This window comes from Protobothrops mucrosquamatus, unplaced genomic scaffold (assembly GCF_001527695.2).
Source record: "Protobothrops mucrosquamatus isolate PMUCROS unplaced genomic scaffold, P.Mucros_1.0 scaffold1120, whole genome shotgun sequence".
Classification (NCBI taxonomy): domain Eukaryota; kingdom Metazoa; phylum Chordata; class Lepidosauria; order Squamata; family Viperidae; genus Protobothrops; species Protobothrops mucrosquamatus.
In genome coordinates this window covers 58,522-79,008 of record NW_015387338.1, presented here as the reverse complement: position 1 = coordinate 79,008, position 20,487 = coordinate 58,522, and the positions used below count along the sequence as shown (strand labels likewise).

Genomic DNA, 20,487 nt, shown 5'->3' with positions numbered 1-20,487 from the left:
CGGAACGCGGCGGAACCGCGTTCCGGCACCTTTTTCCGGGCCGGCCGCACCGGAAATAGCCCCTCCCACACCGGAAATAGCCCCTCCCAAATTTTACTTGCATTCCTGTTCTCTAAAGGGGCGGTCCTAGGGTTTGATGAGGGCGTGGCCAGGTTTGAGTTCCGCCACCTTTTCTCCGAGAAAAAAAGCCCTGAATAGTATTATACAATATATAGGGAACGGAAATAATGCTCAAGTAGAAACATATTTATTATAGCACCAAGTGACTACATTTAAAGCATCACATGCAGATGTTGGGAATAAATCAGAAAGGGCAAAACTGTTCAGCTGAATATAAATTTAAAAGACAGGATTGAACCCAAGTGAACTGTCAAGCTTTGGTAAACTATCTTCCATATAAAGTATTAAACTGTTTTATTTAAACAGCAAAAAAATATTTTCCTTATAGTGAGCTAAGACTTTTCTTGATACACTAAGCAAGGGAACAATGTCTTGGTAAGAAGGAAATAGATGGAATATATCTTTCCAAACTTGAGAATTTACAAAAACTTATTTGCTTTTACTTTTCCTACAGATTTTGGAAGGGCTGTTAATGCAATCTATATTATAATCTATCTGCATATTTAAAGGTTCTTTGTTACTTCATCAGCGTGATCTAATACAGGTATGATTCCAATATATTTGTATTCCTTTCTCTTTTTCACTTTTTTCCTAAGCAACTTTGTATGAAAAACTTTTGAAACATATTTTGCCATAACTATAACTTCAGTTATAGTATTGCTTCTATGGATTAAGATGTGCTTTCCTTTTAGTTTTCAGAGCTACTATTGCTTGTTATATGAATGTTAAAGTATTGCAAGCACAAATGCAAGTATAATTGTCTCAAAGGTGCTTTTTCAAAAGGCAACCAGACTGCTTTTCCCTTGAGGAAGAACAACAAAACATTTTGCTTCTCATCTAAAAAGCTTCATCAGTTATGATGGCAGGGGGGCTGGAAGGATAGGTACTGACTGTTGAGAGTGGATGTTGGGGGGCTGGAAGATGGTGGGGGGAGGGATGGAAGGATTGTACTTCTTTGCAGTCATCTGATCATTAGCATTCTCCCTGAGAGTCTTGAAGCCACTTGGGGAGGGGGTTATCTTTGCGCTGCTTGGTAGTTATTTCTGCTTGATAGTTCCTTGATTACAATATTGTTTCCTGCATGATTGTTTGTCTGGTATTGATCCCTGCTTATCCAGGTGTAGGCTGCTGTAGAGTAAGTGTTCTGGTTATTTGGAGGGAGGGAAGTGTGTAGTGGGGTGCCCCAGGGCTCTGTTCTGGGCCCAGTGCTCTTCAACATCTTCATCAACGATTTGGACGAGGGGAATAGATGGGGAAATCATCAAATTTGCAGACGACACCAAGCTGGCAGGAATAGCCAACACTCCAGAAGACAGGCTTAAGATACAGGAGGATCTGGACAGACTTGAACACTGGGCACTATCTAATAAAATGAAATTCAATGGTGAAAAAAGTAAGGTTCTACATTTAGGCAAGACAAACCAAATGCACAGGTATAGTATATGGGGTACCTTGCTCAATAGTAGTAACTGTGAGAGGGACCTCAGAGTCCTAGTGGACAATCACTTAAAACATGAGCCAGCAGTGTGCTGCAGCCACCAAAAAGGCCAACACAGTGCTAGGCTGCATTAACAGAGGGATAGAATCAAGATCACGTGAAGTATTAATACCACTTTACAATGCCTTGATAATACTGGAATACTGCATCCAGTTTTGGTCACCACAATGTAAAAAGGATGTTGAAACTCTAGAAAGGGTACAGAGAAGAGCAACAAAGATGATTAGGGGACTGGAGGCTAAAGCATATAAGGAACGTCTGCTGGAATTGAGTATATCTAGTTTAATGAAGAGAAGGACGAGGGGGGACAGGATAGCAGTCTTCCAATATCTCAGGGGCTGCCACAAAGAAGAGGGAGTCAAGCTATTTTCCAAAGCACCTGAGGGCAGGACAAGAAGCAATAGATGGAAACTAATCAAGGAGAGAAGCAACCTAGAACTAAGGAGAAACTTCCTAACAGTTAGAACAATTAACCAGTGGAACAACCTGCCTCCAGAGTGGTGAATGCTCCAACATTGGAAGTTTTTAAGAAGAGACTGGACAGCCATTTGTCTGAAATGGTATAGGGTTTCCTGCCTGAGCAGCGGGTTGGACTAGAATAGATGACCTCCAATGTCCCTTCCAACTTTATTATTATTATTATTATTGTTGTTGTTGTTGTTGTTGTTGTTGTTATTATTATTATTATTATTATTACTATTATTATTATTATTTCCAATGAAAATTACAGAATCCGAACAAACTCAAAAAGCAGATTTCAGAGAGTTACCCACTGAAGTAAGATCAGTGTTAATTAAACATATTAAGTAAACTAAAAGAACCCAAGAAGAAAAAAACAGGAATATTAAAAAGTCATACAGGCAACAGGACATACAGTGTAAGGACTGTAACAGCCACTATGTGGGACAGACAGACAACTAGAAGAGCACATCCATGAACACTAACTGGCAATAAGAAGACATAATGAAGTTTCTATAATCTCATAACACACGATGACTCAAACATTGTTTCAAATGGGAAACTATGAGCATCCTAGACCAAGCTAAATCCAAAAATGCTAGGGCAGTGGTGGCATACCTATGGCACGTGTACCAGAGGCGGCACTCAGAGCCCTCTCTGTGGGCACGCGCACCGTCGCCCCAGTCCTAGGCCTTCAGCTGGGTTTTATAAAACCTTTTCACTTTAGGCCTCCGCCGCCGTGTGCAAAAAAAAAAAAAAAGATTCAATCAGTCAATTTTAATTTCTCGCGGGAAAAAAAAATCTTCCAAAGTTGGAATTGATTGAACTTTTTAGTCCCACCCAGTCTGCCGTTACCACCGTAGCCACGCCCACCCAATGGGCCAAGCCCACTCAATGGGCCACACCCACCCGGCACTCAACGATGCATAAGTGGGTTTTGGGCAGTTTGGGCATTCAGTCTCTAAAAGGCTCGCCATCACTGTGCTAGGGAACTCCTGGCATTCAGACAAATCAGTTATCAATTGATCCACAGAGATAAACCACATTTACAAAGCATTCAGAAGAGACAATAAAAAGCTAAGAAAGAAATAAAAGACCAGAGCACATACAACAAACATATTGAAAATTATCAAAGAAGATTTTAATGCTTCACCTTGCTCATTCAATACGAACTCAAGGAAATTGTCAGTTTAGGAAGTAGATGAGCAGAGATTAACACCAAGGTTAACATTAGAGCAACGATCAAGAAGCAAACAATACTCCAATCTAGGAATTACCAACGTGGACAAACAAGCTAACAGTAAACAACAGCCCAATCAAGGAACCTCCAAGACCACTCCCACCAACACTGAGAAATCAATCTAGTAGTATATAAAATGACAGCAAATCTCACATCCTACTAGCACTGATGATGGTATCGAGTTTAGCAATGAAATGTCTGCAAGGAAATAACCAAGCTCAGAGAGCATCAGGGACCCCACAAATCTTCCAATAGATTACCTTACTTGTTTGGAATACAAATGGCAATTTTAAGATTTTTTCTGAACCATTTTCCTCTTCCACCCATTTCTTCTCTCCTTGAATGTGATAAACAATAACTGTTTTATTACCAATTACAATAAAACAATGATTTAACAGAGCAATTGAAAGCAGTGCCTGTTATTCCTGATTATCCATTCAACACTGAGGGACTTTATTTAATGTAATTTATAGTAGTTTTCATAAAGACCCCATTACAAAATTTTATTAATTTTTAAACCATCTCAATCATTTTCAATGATGTACAACAGGAGCCCCCAAAACCCGGGCCATGGACCGGTACCACGCAAGGGAACCAGTCTATGCAAGTGCACAAAGCTTTTTTGCGCATACAGGGGATTAGGTTGCACTCACGAAACCATATCCTCCCCACCACCACTTCTGCTGGTCCTCAAGAGCCAAAAAGGTTGGGGACCGATAGTATAGAAGGCAATAAAATATCATAGATGTGGTAAAATTATCAAATTTAACTGCCTTGCCTACTACTTAGGGTACAATAGCCTTGTCTATTATTTTAAGGGATGTCAGTACAGAAGTCTGGTCCTTATGAATCCTGCTAAATGGGAAATAAAAGCATCTAATCAAAATTTTATTGTAAATTGACTGAAAAATATGATAAAATGTTTTCAATTACAGTAACATGATTCTATTTCATAAGTGAGCCAAACCTAGTGTTTAATTTAATAAATACAATATACAAACATGAGCTTTTTTATGGTATGACATTTTTAACATCTCCAGTATTTATGTTACTCTCAATTAACATATTTCCTGCAACCTTAAGTAGAATAAAAGTGGAGATGACATAAATGTAATGTAGAAATAATTTGAGAAGGATACAAGAGGGATAATAATGAGACAGGAATGCAGATAATATGTATGTCAACTCCAATTCCAAAAGAGCTGGGGAGAGGGACAAATAATATTGAGAGAGCTTATTGTTTAACAGCCTGATATAATTTTAAAAATGGGCTGTCATCTATCAAAGATATATAGGCCTCACAGAATAACTCATAATATCTGACTATGTACAGCTGTTAAATAATCATGCCAGATTACTGACTAACATTCCATCCTTACAGTTCTGTAATAGAACATAAACTTTTATTTTAAAATTCCAGGCTCAATTTGTGGCATCTCCGTATATAATCAAGAAAGACACCTGCCTGAAACATTTGAAAATCAAGATCTAGTCAATCTACATAACACTATATGAGATGAACCACTGTTATTATCGTGTAAGAAAGCTTTCATGTCTCACTAAATCTCTCACTGTCTTTTTAAGGAGTCAATAATTTGCAGGGCATATCATTAGGATTTTCAACACGCTTTCTCTAATATTTTAGATAGCAAACTAGTAAAATATAGAGTAGATCATATTTTTGTGCCTGAGCTAATAGAGTGAAACAATGTTCATCAATGGTGTCTAAACTGAAAGACTGAAGATGCATAAAATACAATATGAAAATGACTTTCAAGTATAAAAATGCTATCATATATAATTATATTAGCAAGTTTATTTTAAATTGTTCAAATGACATTATTTTTCAAATTGTCTTCAGGAAGAACTTACTGATAATACAAGCTGATGATTGTAGAAAGAACCAACTAACTTAGTAAGTAATACAGATTCACCTTGACTTATGACTGGTCACTAAACAACTGGTCACAGTCACAATGGCGCTGGAAGAGGTGCTTTATGACTCATAATCGCTTCATAAAACATTGTACTGTGAGCCCCCTTGTCACAGAACATTTCAAGCACTTAGCAACCTGTTCATGTTTACAACTGGTTGACAAGTGCCATGCAATCTTCTTTGCCAGTTTCCCAAAAAACTCAATGAGAAAACCCGTTGGGCAGGTTTCAAGTGGAGGGGATGTTGGATTTGAGGATCATTCATCCAGTGTGCTGAGGGTATCTCCTTCCCGCCATTCAATGAGGAGAAATCCTTCCACTAGCAGGAGGAATAGATCTGAAATCTTACAAAAAACCAGTTTTCTTGCAATCATACTCCTTTGGGGGGGCAGGGAAAGCCTGGGCCCTCTCCCTGGCACTCCATTTGACAACCCACCTAATGACCACAACTGTGAGAGCTCAGATTGCAGTTGTTGAGCAAAGCAGTCCCATGGTGTCTTGCTTAACAACTACCTCACTCAATGAATGAGATTTTGGGCAGCAAGTGAAGGACTACCTGTAATACCTTTTTGACTGAGTTTATTACCAAGCTAGAGGGCCACATGACTAGACAGTAGAAATACTGAATTTTCCACACTAGCAAGATTAAATGAATTTTGGAGTCATTCCCAAATTCTATAGATTTCAAAGTACATTTAAGAGTTACTCATATTTTCTGAATGTAGTGCTTACAAAACTGTTCAGTTAAATCTATCATCATACCTATGTTGACCACAGTAATGGAAACTATCATCTCAAAAATGCCAAGTTGGGGAATCAATGATGTTAACACAGTGTTCGCTGTTACCGTAGTATGTGTGTTATAAATCAAGTAGTAAATCTGCCAATCAAACTTTAAAAAGGAAATAGCTATTCACAGTTAAATATTGTATTCCTTTTTATTATTTAAGCTGTTATATAGTGCTATCTACTTTCAAACTAGTCTACCAAAGAACTAGAAAACATTATGTTATGAAATTGATTCAACAACTATCTACAGGAAACCATTCAGTGTCTTATAAGCATTAGGTGCAGATTAAACAAATTAAGTGTCACAGATCTCTGGCCTTGTAACCTGATTATTAACCAAGCTTTATAGCCACTAAAAATGCCATCTGTTTTCAAAGGCAATAACCATTATTACTGTAGTTACTCAGACTTATTACTAAAGCAGGATCACTGACATCAGGTATCTGTAGAAGATGACCAGGCTGAGCCTGAGGGTGGTGTCAAATGCATAATCAGTTTGGAGTCACTATACTCCTACAAGAGACTTAACCCCCTCTTGCATTCCATTGACTCTTATCTAGACCCAATTGACCTTGATTGTTAGTAGATCTGATTATTGTGTATAGGTAGCAAGTAATAAGCTTGAAGTACTTTGAACTAAACTCTTCCTGGTTACTTGCACCTGACAATAAAGGTTATCTAATACCCCAAATGAGGAAAAGCACATTGTAGCAAACTAGAAATAAGTATCTTAGCACTGTGGACAACAACAAAGATATATCTAGGTACACCCTAGAATTACAAATGTGACCATTCATAGGGCAGGTTATCTGTTCACATTCTAGAATAAGTCTGTCTAATAAAGCCCTTCTATTTTGTCAGAATCCATTCTCAGTTGCATGGTCAAGTGTGTGCTAATATACTGAGGTTACAACAACTGCCACTTAAGTAGGCATATGCAGTAGACTATTCCTCTACCCCAAAATGCAAGTTCTTACTAAAATCTTGCCATTTTCTGTATTGCTAATGTGGAATAAACTTCAACAAATGAAACAGAACCAATAAATATATATTATTTGATTGTAAGATGACATGGCATTAAGAAGTTGTAGAGCCTAACAAATTAAAAAAATCCCAGTTTAATTCTACTAGAAAAAAAATCTAGACTGCCTGCTAATTGCAGAAAAAGTAATTACACATAATTTTAATAGAGACCTAAAAAGGCTAAAACAAAAAAGGACCACATGATTATTTCATAAAAGAAATTTTAGAATAAGAACTATTTAAGGAAACATATTTTTTCATTCATATGAAGTATATGAATGGTAGTATGCATTCTTCCCAACTGATATTAGATTTTCCAGGAATAATGCTAAGATAAATGATTGTTCAATGCAAACAATAGACTTCATAAATAATAACAGAAATGGATAAATAAATGGAGAGGCAATTTAGTATAAGCATTGGCCTAAAAATCAGGAGACTGCAAATTCTACTCCCGTTTTAGGTATGAAAACCAGCTGGGTGATGTTGGGTCCTTCACTCTTTCTAAGCCCAACCCATCTCACAAGACTGTTATTGTGGAGAAAAGAGGAGGAAAAAATATTAGGTAAATTTGCTGTCTTGAGTTAAAGTAATAAAGGTGGGATAAAAATCTAATAAATATATAAATACTGTGAGACAATTCAATTTAAACTTCTACCTGTACATACATGAATTTATTTTATGTACCAAGTAACATTCGTGCCTGAAGCCCAGTACACGTTGGAGGTTTTCTTAAAAAAAAAAATAGCATGGTGGTATGCAACACTGGGTCATGGAGATCATGATATGGATAAAATTGCTACTTAAAGTGAAACTCTCACTTTTTGCAGATTTGATTAATTACTCTGTCAGTATTACATTATGGACTAAATATCTGATACTAATAATTTATTTATTCATCTTATTTAAAATATTTATACAGCTGACCTGCCCATCTTGAACCAAACTCTGGGTAGTTCACAAATCAACTTATGCACAAATGTCTTGCAGGAATAGCAAAACTCATTTACACTTACATGGTCCATTTTAAACCTGATGCTAACATGTATAAGAACTCTGTAAATACAATATTCAACAGACTTTTGGATTAAACAAGCAGTAACAACAATTGTGTGGCATATTATACATAGACATATAACACAGTAGTCAGAGAAAAATACACTAAATAAATAAATGACCATGGGATCCACCTGCAAACATATGCCAATTAATGTAATTTAAATAAAACAATAGATTTGTAAATATGTAAATATTCTTTATACACCATGTTTTTTTAAAGTAGGCATGTGTCTTCCTCTGTCTTGCATACAGGCTAGATGCAACTATCTCTACTGCAGATAACACAGGAGTGAAATAAAATATCTTAGTCAAGAAATAAAGGTACAATTCCTAGCCTAATCTAACAATTTGCATGTTGAAGAGCTAAGTAAAATGTTAAAATTTAGAGCAGTTTAAGACATTGTAGATAAATCTATGAAATATTAAATGAACATAAAATGCAAACATTTACAATAAGTACAAGACACATATTAAATATGGAAAGGTCATAAGCTCTTTGGGAGAACTTAAATACATTAACTTGAAAATGATTGTTTACAATTACACTTGTTTCCAGCTAATATGCACGGGAGTATATTTGCAGTGAAAGAAATCATCAAAGAAATGTAATAAGCATCTAACAAATTTTTATATAACTTTGGAAATACAAATTTAGTAGACAGCAACATTATTAGTCCTTGTTACATAAACTTAAACAAGGCATGGAAATAACAGCAATTTTCTTCTTGGCCAGCTATTCTAATTTCAGGAGCTAATTATATGTGAAAGCCCATAATAAAATACCGTATACACAAGCTACTTAGAACACATTCCTATATACGTTTATGCAGAATTAAACTCCAGTAATTTCACCAAAACTTGCAGGTAATGCTTCAGTTTAACTGCACACAACTAAACGTAGCTGTCCTCACATTCAAATACATATTGGATGTATGCCAATTACACATAATTAACTGTTTCACATTATTCATGCCCATCCATAACGAGTTTGCAGAAAAACACTAAAGAATGTTGTTGTTGTTTTACCCAAGAACCACTTTTCAAAATAAATGTTACTGCACGCATTTCCTCAATACAGCAACTGTTAATTTACAGTACCGTCTCACGCACACCTGTTCAGAGGACTGAACACCACATTCACGTAAATTGTAGAGTTGCATGCACCCTTTCTACCGTTCGCAGACAAACGCACAACCCAGCGGTGAAGCTGCTTCTTCTTCTGCAGCAGCAGCAGCAGCAGCAGCAGCCAGGTGCATTTTGAAAGAGGGCTCGTCAGAGTGAACAATGCAACCGCAACAGAGACTGGAGCCAAGGCACCGCTCCAGACCCGTTCGGTGCTCGCTTTATTTATTTATTTATTTTTAAGGTGTTCCGGGACCTCCTTCTCCCCCCCCCTCCCGCAGCAGCTGAATTCCGGGGGCTCTGCCCCTTTAAAATTAATTTCCCACCGCCAGCCAGCAGAGGGCGACGAGACCGTCTCGCCAGGTCCATCGTGACTTCTTGTTTTTGTTAAATGGGGGGTATTTAAATGTCGTGCTGTCAATCAACGAGCACTTCCCCTAAAAGCCGCGACAGCAGCGAGGGTTTCCTCGGATAAAATACTCTCCGAAAGCTGCCTCTTCTTCCGAAACTTCCAACGCCGCCTCCACCCGCCAGCGACGGGTTCCAAGCCCGGCGGTTGGGAGATCAAAGCCGAAAGGAGACAAGAGGGTCCCCTGCGCCACCAGCCAGGCAGCCCCGAAACTTGTTCCTTTGTTTCAAGGTCCGCGGATACCACCACTACCCCGCGCTCCCTCTCTCCGGCCAGAAGCGACCCCAGCCTTTGGAAACGCCACAACGCCCGCACTTGGGAGGGCTCTTCTCCCTCCCACGCATAAAAGGCACGCGCCTCCGCGGAGGACAGGTCCCACGTCAGAAAGAGCCAGAAGCCCACGAAACTCGGGCACTCTTGAGCTCGGAAAGGCAGGAGAAGTCCCCTCGAAGTCTCCATACCTAGAGAAGCGGAGGACAGAGGCACAGGGCACTAACCCTAACCTCGTTACTCGTACTCACGCACAAAAGACACGAGAACACAGCTCAGCCTCTTCCCCCCCCCCCCCCCCCAGCGTTAAGAGAAACTGAATTACGGCACCTAACTTTTCCGTCCCCTCTAAACCCCACCGAAAACCTCCGAGAGCTCTTCGCTAACCTCAGTTCCGGAGTCCTTATATAACTCCACACCGAAGAAGGGGGGAAGAGGCAAGAGAACAGGAGGGCGACCGCTGCTTAAACGCCGCTGCTGCTTCCTGGTTAGCTGAAAGCCCTGAGCTGCCTCTTCCTCATTGTCCTCCGTTGTTCGTTGTTTTCCCCTCAGCGCCCACCGAAGGTCTCCCCCTCAGAAAGTGGGACAATGTTTTTTTGTGGGGTTTTTTTGGTCGTCTCCCCCGAAAAAGGACGCGTGGCTGCCAGCCAGCCCTTTACCTGCCATGGAACCAGTCCTTGCATATGTCGCACTCGATCATGAAGCGGTTCACATCGTAGGGTTCCCGGCACACGCAATACACAGGGGTCGCGCTCGCCGCCGCCGCCGTTCCGGCCATCTTTAAAGAACTCGCTCACTCTCTTGAGTGACTGCCTGAGCCACCCTGCTCTCCCTTCTCTCGCGCCCCCCCCCCACTCCGCCTTCTCCTCCCCCTCCCCACCACCACGAGCCCCAACCAACAGCCGCCGCCGGCCCAGCCAGTCAAGTCGGCAGCACCAATAACAACAGCGCGCGTGCGGAACGCCGGCCCTGACGCGCGCGCCCGCACGCGCCCGCGCCCGCCCCAGTCTCCCACATTGAACGCGCGCGCCCGCCCCTTCTTCCTGGCCAGCGAACAAACGGCGAGGGCACGCGCGATGAAAAGGAACCGTCACGTAAGGTACATCTTGGAGCATGCGCTCTAAAGACACCGTACAGCGGTGGGGAATGACACTGACGGCGACGGGTGCGGGGGGGGAGCCGAAGAGGGCGAGATTGCTGGGAAACACCTCTGAGACGTAGAAGGTTTCGTGCGTCTCTTTTCGGCTGTAAGAGACGCGCGCGAAAAAAAAGAAGAAGGGGGTTGCGTGAAAGAAGGGGGCGCGTGCAGCGTTGCCGGAAGTGTGCACAGTAACTCTTTTTCGGACTTAAACAGACAGCAGAGAAGAGCACGTGTCACCACACAACCCTCTCCCCCCTCCCTTCTGGGTTTTTTTTGCTTTTTTTGGTGGGCGGGGCTCCAGCTCGCTGGAACAAACGGATAATGAAGTCTCGGGCACATGCTGACTCCGCCCCGTTCCGCCTCGTCCTGCTTGAAAGTCGTCACGTGAGGCGGGAAGGAAGGTGCCGCGAGGACATAGAAAATGGAAAAAAAAAAAAAAAGCAGGCACTGTCAGCGTCGGTCGCTCCCTCCCTCCCTCTTATGCAACTGAGCGAGGACGGGCAGAAGAGAGCGCCATACGGAAATTGCGCTCTTGACTTTGTTTCTTCTGTCTCGGGAGGCTGAAAGACCTCTGACAGCATAGCTGAGCGAGCATAAACGTTATTTCCCGCGTCGGTTACTTTTCACTCAGAATTGAGCCGAAAGACAATCCCTAACAACTGGGTTGCAAATAGGTTCCGCTAAGTGTTGCGGGCTGCCTTCCAGCCAAACGTTTGTTTTTTTTTAACCTCTTGTGGAAAACGAAAGAACATTAAACATTAAAGCCAGTCTACAGTATTTATTGTATCTGTCCTTTCACTTGCACTGCCCGTAAGATAGGTTGCTGCACATTTTGGGATGGGGTTTCCCCGTCTCGTCAATATTTTTAAGGAATTCTGGAGATGCTGCTTTAACATTGAGCGCCTCGATGTTACATTTGCCGTTGTAGTTTTATGCGGCGGTCTCTTAGCTGCAGGTGAGGGGATTTGAAGCATTAGATAAAGAGTGACGGTGAAATTTAGAATTTCCAGTCAATCTTGTACTACAGATTTAAAGGGACGCCTTGTCTGAGCTTTTTAGAACTATATTCTGAAGAAAAACAAATGGAGGAACTAATCCATTGCATATTATGAAATGATATTTAAGTATAAATACCAATGCTTCAAAATAAGGGACAATTGATATTAGGAACAATATGATAATTTTAAAGTAACATATGATTGATGACCTTAACACCTTTAGGCCTATAGATTTCAGGGAGATTTACTTCTAAGTAAATATCTTTGCAAATAAAGCCTCTTTATTTTAAATATTTTACAATGAATGACTGTATTGTGAACATGAATAAAAGGAGATATTCCTTTAAATTGAAGCAAAGACCTTTCATAAAAAGTTTAAAATAATGCTTTGGGAAACTTTGAATGTCCTAAATGAGCTACTATCCTGCTTGGTGAACTTTGCCAGCATTGAAATTCCAATAGTAAAAGCATAGAAAGTTGAGCTAAAGGCTTTTAATATGATAACTCTTCAAAATGTAAATCCTACCTTGCTATGCCTGTCAGAACAAAACTATGAAGAATGGACTTACATTAGTGCTATCATAGCAATGCTGCAAAAATCCAGATAACTAATAGATAGTAATCAAAAGTTTTCTGCATATCTTTGATACTATATAGTGATTGTCTGTATTTTTTTGCAGCACAAATATGGAAACCCTAAAGTCACAAGGAAATTCTTTATAAGCTTTATATCCAGCCATAGAGTATGAATATTCAGTGGGCAAAGTTAGGTCATTCTGGTTAATACATCTTTCTGGCTTATTTTGTTGGATATACTTTGTTCTAGAAATGACTATAATGCCTGCAAATATTATTATAGGTTTCATAGATAGCCTCACATTATCACTTTGTCTTATTTTTAAAGGAAAAGTTATTGATTTTCCCACTCAGGATTCAGGAGCAGAAAAAGAAAACTCTGGAGTTGTCATAGATATCAGCATATTAATCTATGAGCTGTGAAGGAGGATGGCACTATTGAGACCAGAACTTGCAGGGTACTTCATTTCTAAAGTTCATTTAAACCAGCTTCTTGTTCAGTGAAATGGTGGTTCTTGCACTTGTTGTATTGTTCAGTTAAGAAAAAATCTCTAAGAGTGTTCTGCCATTTTAGATGGTGACTGACAGCCTGATCCTGCCTCTGAGACCAGTCCTCTTTGCAGTGTGACAAGTCCCAGCTGCAAGGAACTCACCATCTCATAAACCAAAACCTGCTATTCAATAAGGCCAGCTGCAATCTGCTCCATTTTATGGTAATTAAAAATAGCATTTGTGCACCTGGTAGGCTGCCAGTGCAGCTGCTACAGATATGTACTAAATTTGAATGCCTAGATGCCATACATATCATCTCACCCTTTGGTTCATCTGGAATATGCAATGGAGCAAATGTCTCTGGCTACCATTTACAAATTTTTGACAAATTTCTGTGTCAAGCTATGTAATAAGAAGGGATTTTGTAGTAGAAATTTTAGTGGAAATTCAAAATGGTTGTATTTTTATTCTGAGAATTTAATTTTTATGTAAATGTTGGGTCCCATTTTATCTTTTGCAAGAGTTGTGTTTCAGATTTTGGAAATAATTTCAGAAATAAATTTCACTGAATTCAGTTGGGTTTAACTCCATGGGACAAGAGTATAGCCTTTGTGTATCATTTCTTCAGTCCTAGTTATTAGAAGAAACTACTTTTCCAGACAAATATATTTCTTTACCCACTTTTGACTCTTACTAGTAGCTCTTCCTTGCCTAATTTTTTATGATCAGATGGCTTGCCTCATTTCTAATTAAGCAGGTGTTGCATATTTCATAATACTACAAAAACTTGTAAAACCTGTGAATAGTGATGATACATGGATGGATATTCTACCCACAGGCAGGATTGACTGTATTGTATCAGCACATCTAAATAAGCTGTTGCTCACATTTACATGTCTACTATTATAATAAGATGGCTAAGGAATGAAACATATTGTAGTTCCACCTATGTTTTATAACCCTTAAGCATGTCATCTAAACACAACAAATTCTGTTTCTAGCCTGGCTTATCAATGATCAGTTAATGTTCCATAAACCAAAAGTAGCATGCATCCTGTGTTTGAATTAAGTTTAATCTTTAGGAATCATTAAGAGAACAAGGAAGGAAGCCATACATTTGATGAGAAATTCAGTATGCCTAGAAGAAGCAATCAGATTAAGCAATGCAAGCAGATGCCTCATATGAACATATTCTCTATCATTCTTCTTTAAAGCTACTAGAGCTCTTCCATGAAAGGTGTTTTTTGGCCTTAGATGTTGAACTAGTTTTTCAGTATGTCATTCTGGTGCTTTGTAAAAAAAAACATAGCAATTGGCTACTAAGTCAAGTTCAAAATGCTTTTGCTGTACAAGCCTCTAGATGCCTTGGGATCGTGATATCTGTCATCTTAGTTGCAAAGCTAGAGCATCAGTTGATTTTTAAGATAATAAGGTTGTATCGTGCTTGTGTGTCCAGTTGACAATATCATCTTGTGAACAATTATAGGTGGACCTTGTGATCACTGGTAGATGAGACCTCAGTTGGCATTGTCATTGTTTGGCACTTGTCCTCTGGAATTCTCTCTGTTCTGAAATCCATACAGCACCATTATTTTACAAACCTGTTGACAATTTACCTTTACTCAGAACTTTCCTGACTGAATTATAGATACGGTAGTTCAGACTTCATTTAGGTTGTTTTCCTTTCCTTCAGACACATTAGCACACACATATACCTTCCCCTTTAATGTTATCATACTCTCAAATAATAGTTTTGTGTACTCCTGAAGACTGCACAACAACTTATTCTTTCAGACTAAATGTCTCCCAAAGTATATGGTAGATATTTTAATATGTGACTGTGAAGTTCTAATGTGCTTTGTATATGTTTTGATTAATGTATCAACTGAAAGTTCTTTATAATTAGAAATGACATAACCTGTATTTGAATAATGTTGCCAAATTAAATAGAAATGAATGTAGTTGAAGGTGGAAAAAGTAAATTTGGTTGTGCAGGTGAAGTTCTTGATGCTTGAAGATCCAGAAACAGCTTAAGAACAAGAAATCTTTGCCAACATCATCACATTATTGTTTTTCCTGTTATTAAATTTGTGGGTGATGATCTATGTAATGTAATAGAAAAAATATAATGTAATAAACAGTAAACCAAATATTAGGACATGACAAACAGAATAAATAAAACACCACAGATTACAAACGGAGAAAACTATATCAGTTATCAAAAATACATCACTTTGGTGAGGCTTAAGATCAGATTGTTAATACTGTTGTGTAAACAAATGTAATTAAGGTTTACCATTAGGATCACATTTAAATAACAAAACATGAATAAAAACCTACGATTGCTACAAACAAAGTAAAATGGGATAATTAAACGTTTATAAGTAGGCCTGCACAATTCATAGAGAGAGAAAGGCAAGATTGGTGCCCAAAATAATTGTGGGTCACAAAGGAATCCTGGTGTACCAAGTGTTTAGTGATACAGCGGAAGCATTGGAGCTAGCAAGGTCCATAAGGCCTAGAGACAGTGTGTCTTTCAGAACGGAAGTAGTTATGAAAATGACAGCAGTGCCCCTTTCCTGGTGATTGTGAAGTTTGGCAGCAATGGATTATTTTTTTAAAAGTGCAATCACCTTGCACAAGACTACTTGGTGGTCCACATATTGTGCAAACCTGATCTAGAAGGTATAGACCAGGGGTAGGCAACCTTGGCTCTTTTATGACTCATGGACTTCAAGTCAATGCTGACTCAGGAATTCTGGGAGTTGAAGTCCATGAGTCATAAAAGAGCCGAGGTTGCCTACCCCTGGTATAGACCCTGTGTACCAGCGAGTGGATTTCATGGATACTGAAAAAACTGTAGGTACTGAGTATGTGACACTGGCTCAGATATTGACAAAAGTGAGATGTATATTTCATCTTTTCCATATGATAGAACTCTGTAGAGATAAAAATTAGGGTGCATCAACAAATCCGATCATTCAGAAAGAGCACAACACTTTCCAAAATCCCTGAGCCAGATTTTGCAATGATTAAAAGCAAGTATATTTCATCTGGATTTAACCGTTTTTTTAATCATCTTAAAAAGTATAAAACCATCCACTATAGCTCTCTGGTTTTTCTACTACATGCCAATTATAAGACTCACGTAATGATCTTATGAGAACTGCAGTTTTACCCAATTGCACATTGTTAAATGACATTTATGGTTTACTGTGTCAGGCAGACCAAAAGGTTTAATATAATATTTCTATTTTGAGATTGCCCAACTCCCCAATGACGCTCAGTGGTTTCCCGTGAAAAAAGCATTTAAAGGAAAGCAATGTGTGTCAAAGAAGAAGAAATATAACAACAGAAACCTGATCCTATAACACAGAAAGACCAAAAGAGACCAAAATCCCAAAAGGGCTCAGTGACCATCCTAACCCAAGGCCTGGGAGAGTAACCAAGATTTTAACAATTTGTGAAAAATCAGTAATGTGGTAGCAGTAGAGATCTCTAGGGAGACACTATTCCAAAGACTGCTACAAGAAAACAGACTTCAAAGTTGCAACAGTTTGTTACTCCAGTTTATAGATATCTAAGATGACAGCTTTTTTCATTTTGCACATGTTAAGGCATAACCCTCAGTTAAAAATACACTGGATTTTCCTCAGTCCCACTGCTACCACCACCACTACCCCACTGAAAAAAGCATATAGTAAGTCAGTATGACTGCATGAAAAGCTAGTGGATATGTGAAAACAAAAACAGAGAAGGGACAGAAAGGAGACCAAGGAACAAAAAAGATGCATATAGATTGACTAGAATTGGAGAGTTGGTTCTGGGCTTCTTTAGATATGTTCCAAGTGAAAATAATCAGTAAAGTAGATATGCAATGAACATTGCAAGATACTAACTGATAACAAAATACAGAGCTGTTTTGGTTTAATCTTTTTCCACAAAAAGTGAAGTTATACCAGGGATGTTAATGGCAGGATGAAAGAACAAGATTAAACCTTGGGACTGATAGAAATATGGACAGGGATTGTTGTATTTTAGAGTACTGAAGGAATTAGCTGATGGTTTCATTGATACTTTATGTATCATTGTTCATAAATTATAGTACTAGTGACATACCAGGTGTCTGGAGAAAAGGGGGAAACTAACAAGTTACAGACCAATTAGTCTGCCATTGATATTTTGGAAAATCCTGGAACTTAAAGAGGTTGATCTATAAACTCTTTGGAAACAATGTGGGAATTGGTAGAAGTCTATCTAATTTTTTCAAGAACAAATCTTGTCAGATTTACATACTGTGGTTCATTGAAAATATAATAAATCTTGGCTTTCAACAAAACATTTGACAAAGTACCTCATGACATGCTGATTAGGTGTGAGGTAGCTAAAATAACAAATTAATACACAGATGGTTCAAAAATCATAACCAAAGACTGTTTATTAATGTTTTTTCATCAAATCAGAGGACAATATCAAATGAGGTATAAGAATCAGCCTTGGATCCTGTACTCTTTGATATTTTCATTAATACATTAGTGATGAGAAATAAAAATTGCTTATCAAATTTGCAAATGATACAAAATTGGGGATACATTACACACATAACAAAAAATAGATTTCAAAATTATCTTGATGCACTCAAGAACACATAATGAAATTTAACTGAGGTAATTAGCAAAGTTCTTCAGAATGAATGAATGAATCAATCAATCAATCAAACAAACAAACAAATAAACAAATACATAAATAAATGGTTGATTATGAGATGGGAGATACTTGGCTTGGTAATAGCACATGGGAAAAGGATCTTGAAATACAGCTTATTGTAAACTGAATGTGAGCCAATGATTCATACTACATTGATCAGACTCCAACTGGAGTCCTGTTATGGAGACCATGCTTTGCATTTAATAAAAATTGGAAAGATTCAGAAATGGGCAATGAGAATGATGAATGGACTAGAATCTAAGTGAAGAGAGGTTAAAAGTGCTAGGCATGTCTAGCCTTAAAAAAGACAGCTGAGGGAGCCTGCAATAATATTCTTCAAATAACTGAAAGGATGTCTTAGAACAGGGGTAGGCAGTCTTGGCTCTTTTTTGCCTACCTCTGTCCTAGAAGAAGGTCAGGATTGTTTTCTCCCATCCTAGAGCACATTATATGAAATAATGAAACGTAAGTAACATAATGAAACAGTGCTCATCTCCGTTTCTTAGTTGAGGGAGCCTGAGTTGTCTAAAGACATTTCTGTGCTCATGTGACCAGCATAACTATACACTGAGGCACATTGAACACTGTTACCTTCCCACTAAATGGTACCTATTTATCTACTCACATTTGCATGCTTTCAGACTGCGAGGTGGGCAGGAGCTGGGCCATGTAATGGGAGTTCACCAGTGTATTTAATCACTGAGCCATTTTTATGAGGTGAGGATATTGCCTCATAAAGATCAGTTGAGGGGCTTAGTTCATGGGATAGGTTAGCAACAGAGCATTCTCACTGACAGCATCCTACTTTATTTACTTATTTAAACAATTTACAAGCAATTTACAGCCTGATATTAGGGAACATTGTCTCCTGAAGAGTTCAGCTGCCCCATGCTTACTTCTTATAGAAAACAACTGACATATCTGTTCATCTTGACATTTACAGAACAACAAGTACTTTGGACCCAATCCATATTTTGATTATCATTTTTGTTTTTGTTTTTTTTACAAAGAACATAGTATTTTCATATGTTTATGGTAGTTTTGAACCACTTTTATTGTATTATTTTATGATGGCTTTCATTATTCTTTGGTTAACTGCTCTCAACTCTTCTATGAGGAAGATAATATGGAAATTGAAATAGGTGTGTTAGTTAATCAAGGGTAATAATTAATAATATGTCATGAAAACAAATCTTCAAGTAAGTAAACTTCATACATATGCCCCCTTGTTGCATTAATAATGGATTGCTTAGACCCTCTGAAATTAAGTTTTAAGTATGGAAAAAGTTTGGGTTGAGTTTTGGATTGTTTTTCCTTCTCACAAGCTGAAGCCAAGGAAGTAAAACAGTTTGGGACAAGGCTAATATTATTTTTTAAATGATGTGTTACTGAGGGGGGGGGAAGATATGAGCCAATAATGTCAACAAAGTCCTCTGATGGCAATTTCCCCTTACTTGTAATTTAGTTTCAAAGCTAACTTTTCAGTTTTCAAAGGTTATATGGCAGAGAAATTAGCCCAAACCCTTGTTGCATATACTGGTTATACATTGCTGTGTTATTCAAGGACTGGTTGGACTAAAATTTAAATGAATAACATGAATAAAAGTGGCTTTAAAAATCTTTAGAAAGAGAAGTAAAGGTATCAAAGTATCTTTAATAAATAAAGTATTCATATCTTATTTAGTTAAATTGTAAATGACAGAAGCTTTCCTTTATTAAAAAGACAAGATTAGAAATAAAGGAATTATTTAAAGATCAACTAAAAACCTTCAAAACTCAGCCATGACGTCTTTATCTATGAAGCAAAATATTGAGTCATATTTTTCCTCCCACTCATTCCTCACAAAAATAAAAAAGCTGAAATTTTTCAAGATTCACCCACATGTTGGTGAAGAAAAAAAAGTAAGTCTCACAGTTTTATCCCTATGCTGCAGATTGCTCTTAGCAAATACTAAATTATAATGAAAGAAATTCTCTCCCACACATGGCCTACACATAGATGTTATTGAAAATAACTGTACATAGTCTAATTCAACAGCACGTCTTGATTGCGCATTAGTAGAGGAGGCAAGGAAAGGGCAAGAAATAACCACTTTTGTTTAACAACATCAAAAAAGACTGCACTGGTCTCAGAAATAGAAATCACATAATAAAACTTTAAAATGGGAGCTAGAACTGAAACTGCCAGTTTTAAAAAGAAGTAGCATCAAAGGGCAACACTCAATTACAATACCAGGAAGCAAAAGTAGAAAGAAAGAAAATACAATTCTTGCTTAAACAGTATGTTTTCATTTTATTTGTGTCATTCACCTATTCAACAGATCTCTTTGGACATTGAGACACTGTTTGTTCCATAAATAGCTGGAAAAGAAATTGAAACAATTATGCACAGCTTTGCATGTCCTTATTACCTAATGATGATCTTCTTTTATGAACAAGATCTTCTGTAATATTTAATAATATGTACATCCCATGCAATTAATGTTATTTTCAGGAGAACTAACAAACTTGTGGTAAAGACTAATAAATTTATTAGACATTCATTTTAGTGGATATCAACCCATTTATTCAGATGCTTGGAATGTATCTTGAATTACACATATCTTTCCCACAATCAGTGGTGGTGGCAGTAGTAGAACTGTCCATAAC

The 20,487-nt window shown here is 38.2% G+C and overlaps 1 protein-coding gene across 1 annotated transcript in view; it reads right to left on the bottom strand.

Moving 5' to 3' along the window:
- Positions 1-10,757, bottom strand: part of KDM7A (lysine demethylase 7A) — a 60,209-nt gene extending 49,452 nt beyond the window's left edge. Inside the window, exon 1 of the mRNA XM_015820318.1 lies at positions 10,584-10,757. Within this exon, the coding sequence (XP_015675804.1) occupies positions 10,584-10,702 (119 nt within the window). The 5' untranslated portion in view covers positions 10,703-10,757. The remainder of the gene's footprint in view (positions 1-10,583) is intronic.
- Between the last annotated feature and the right edge of the window lie 9,730 nt (positions 10,758-20,487).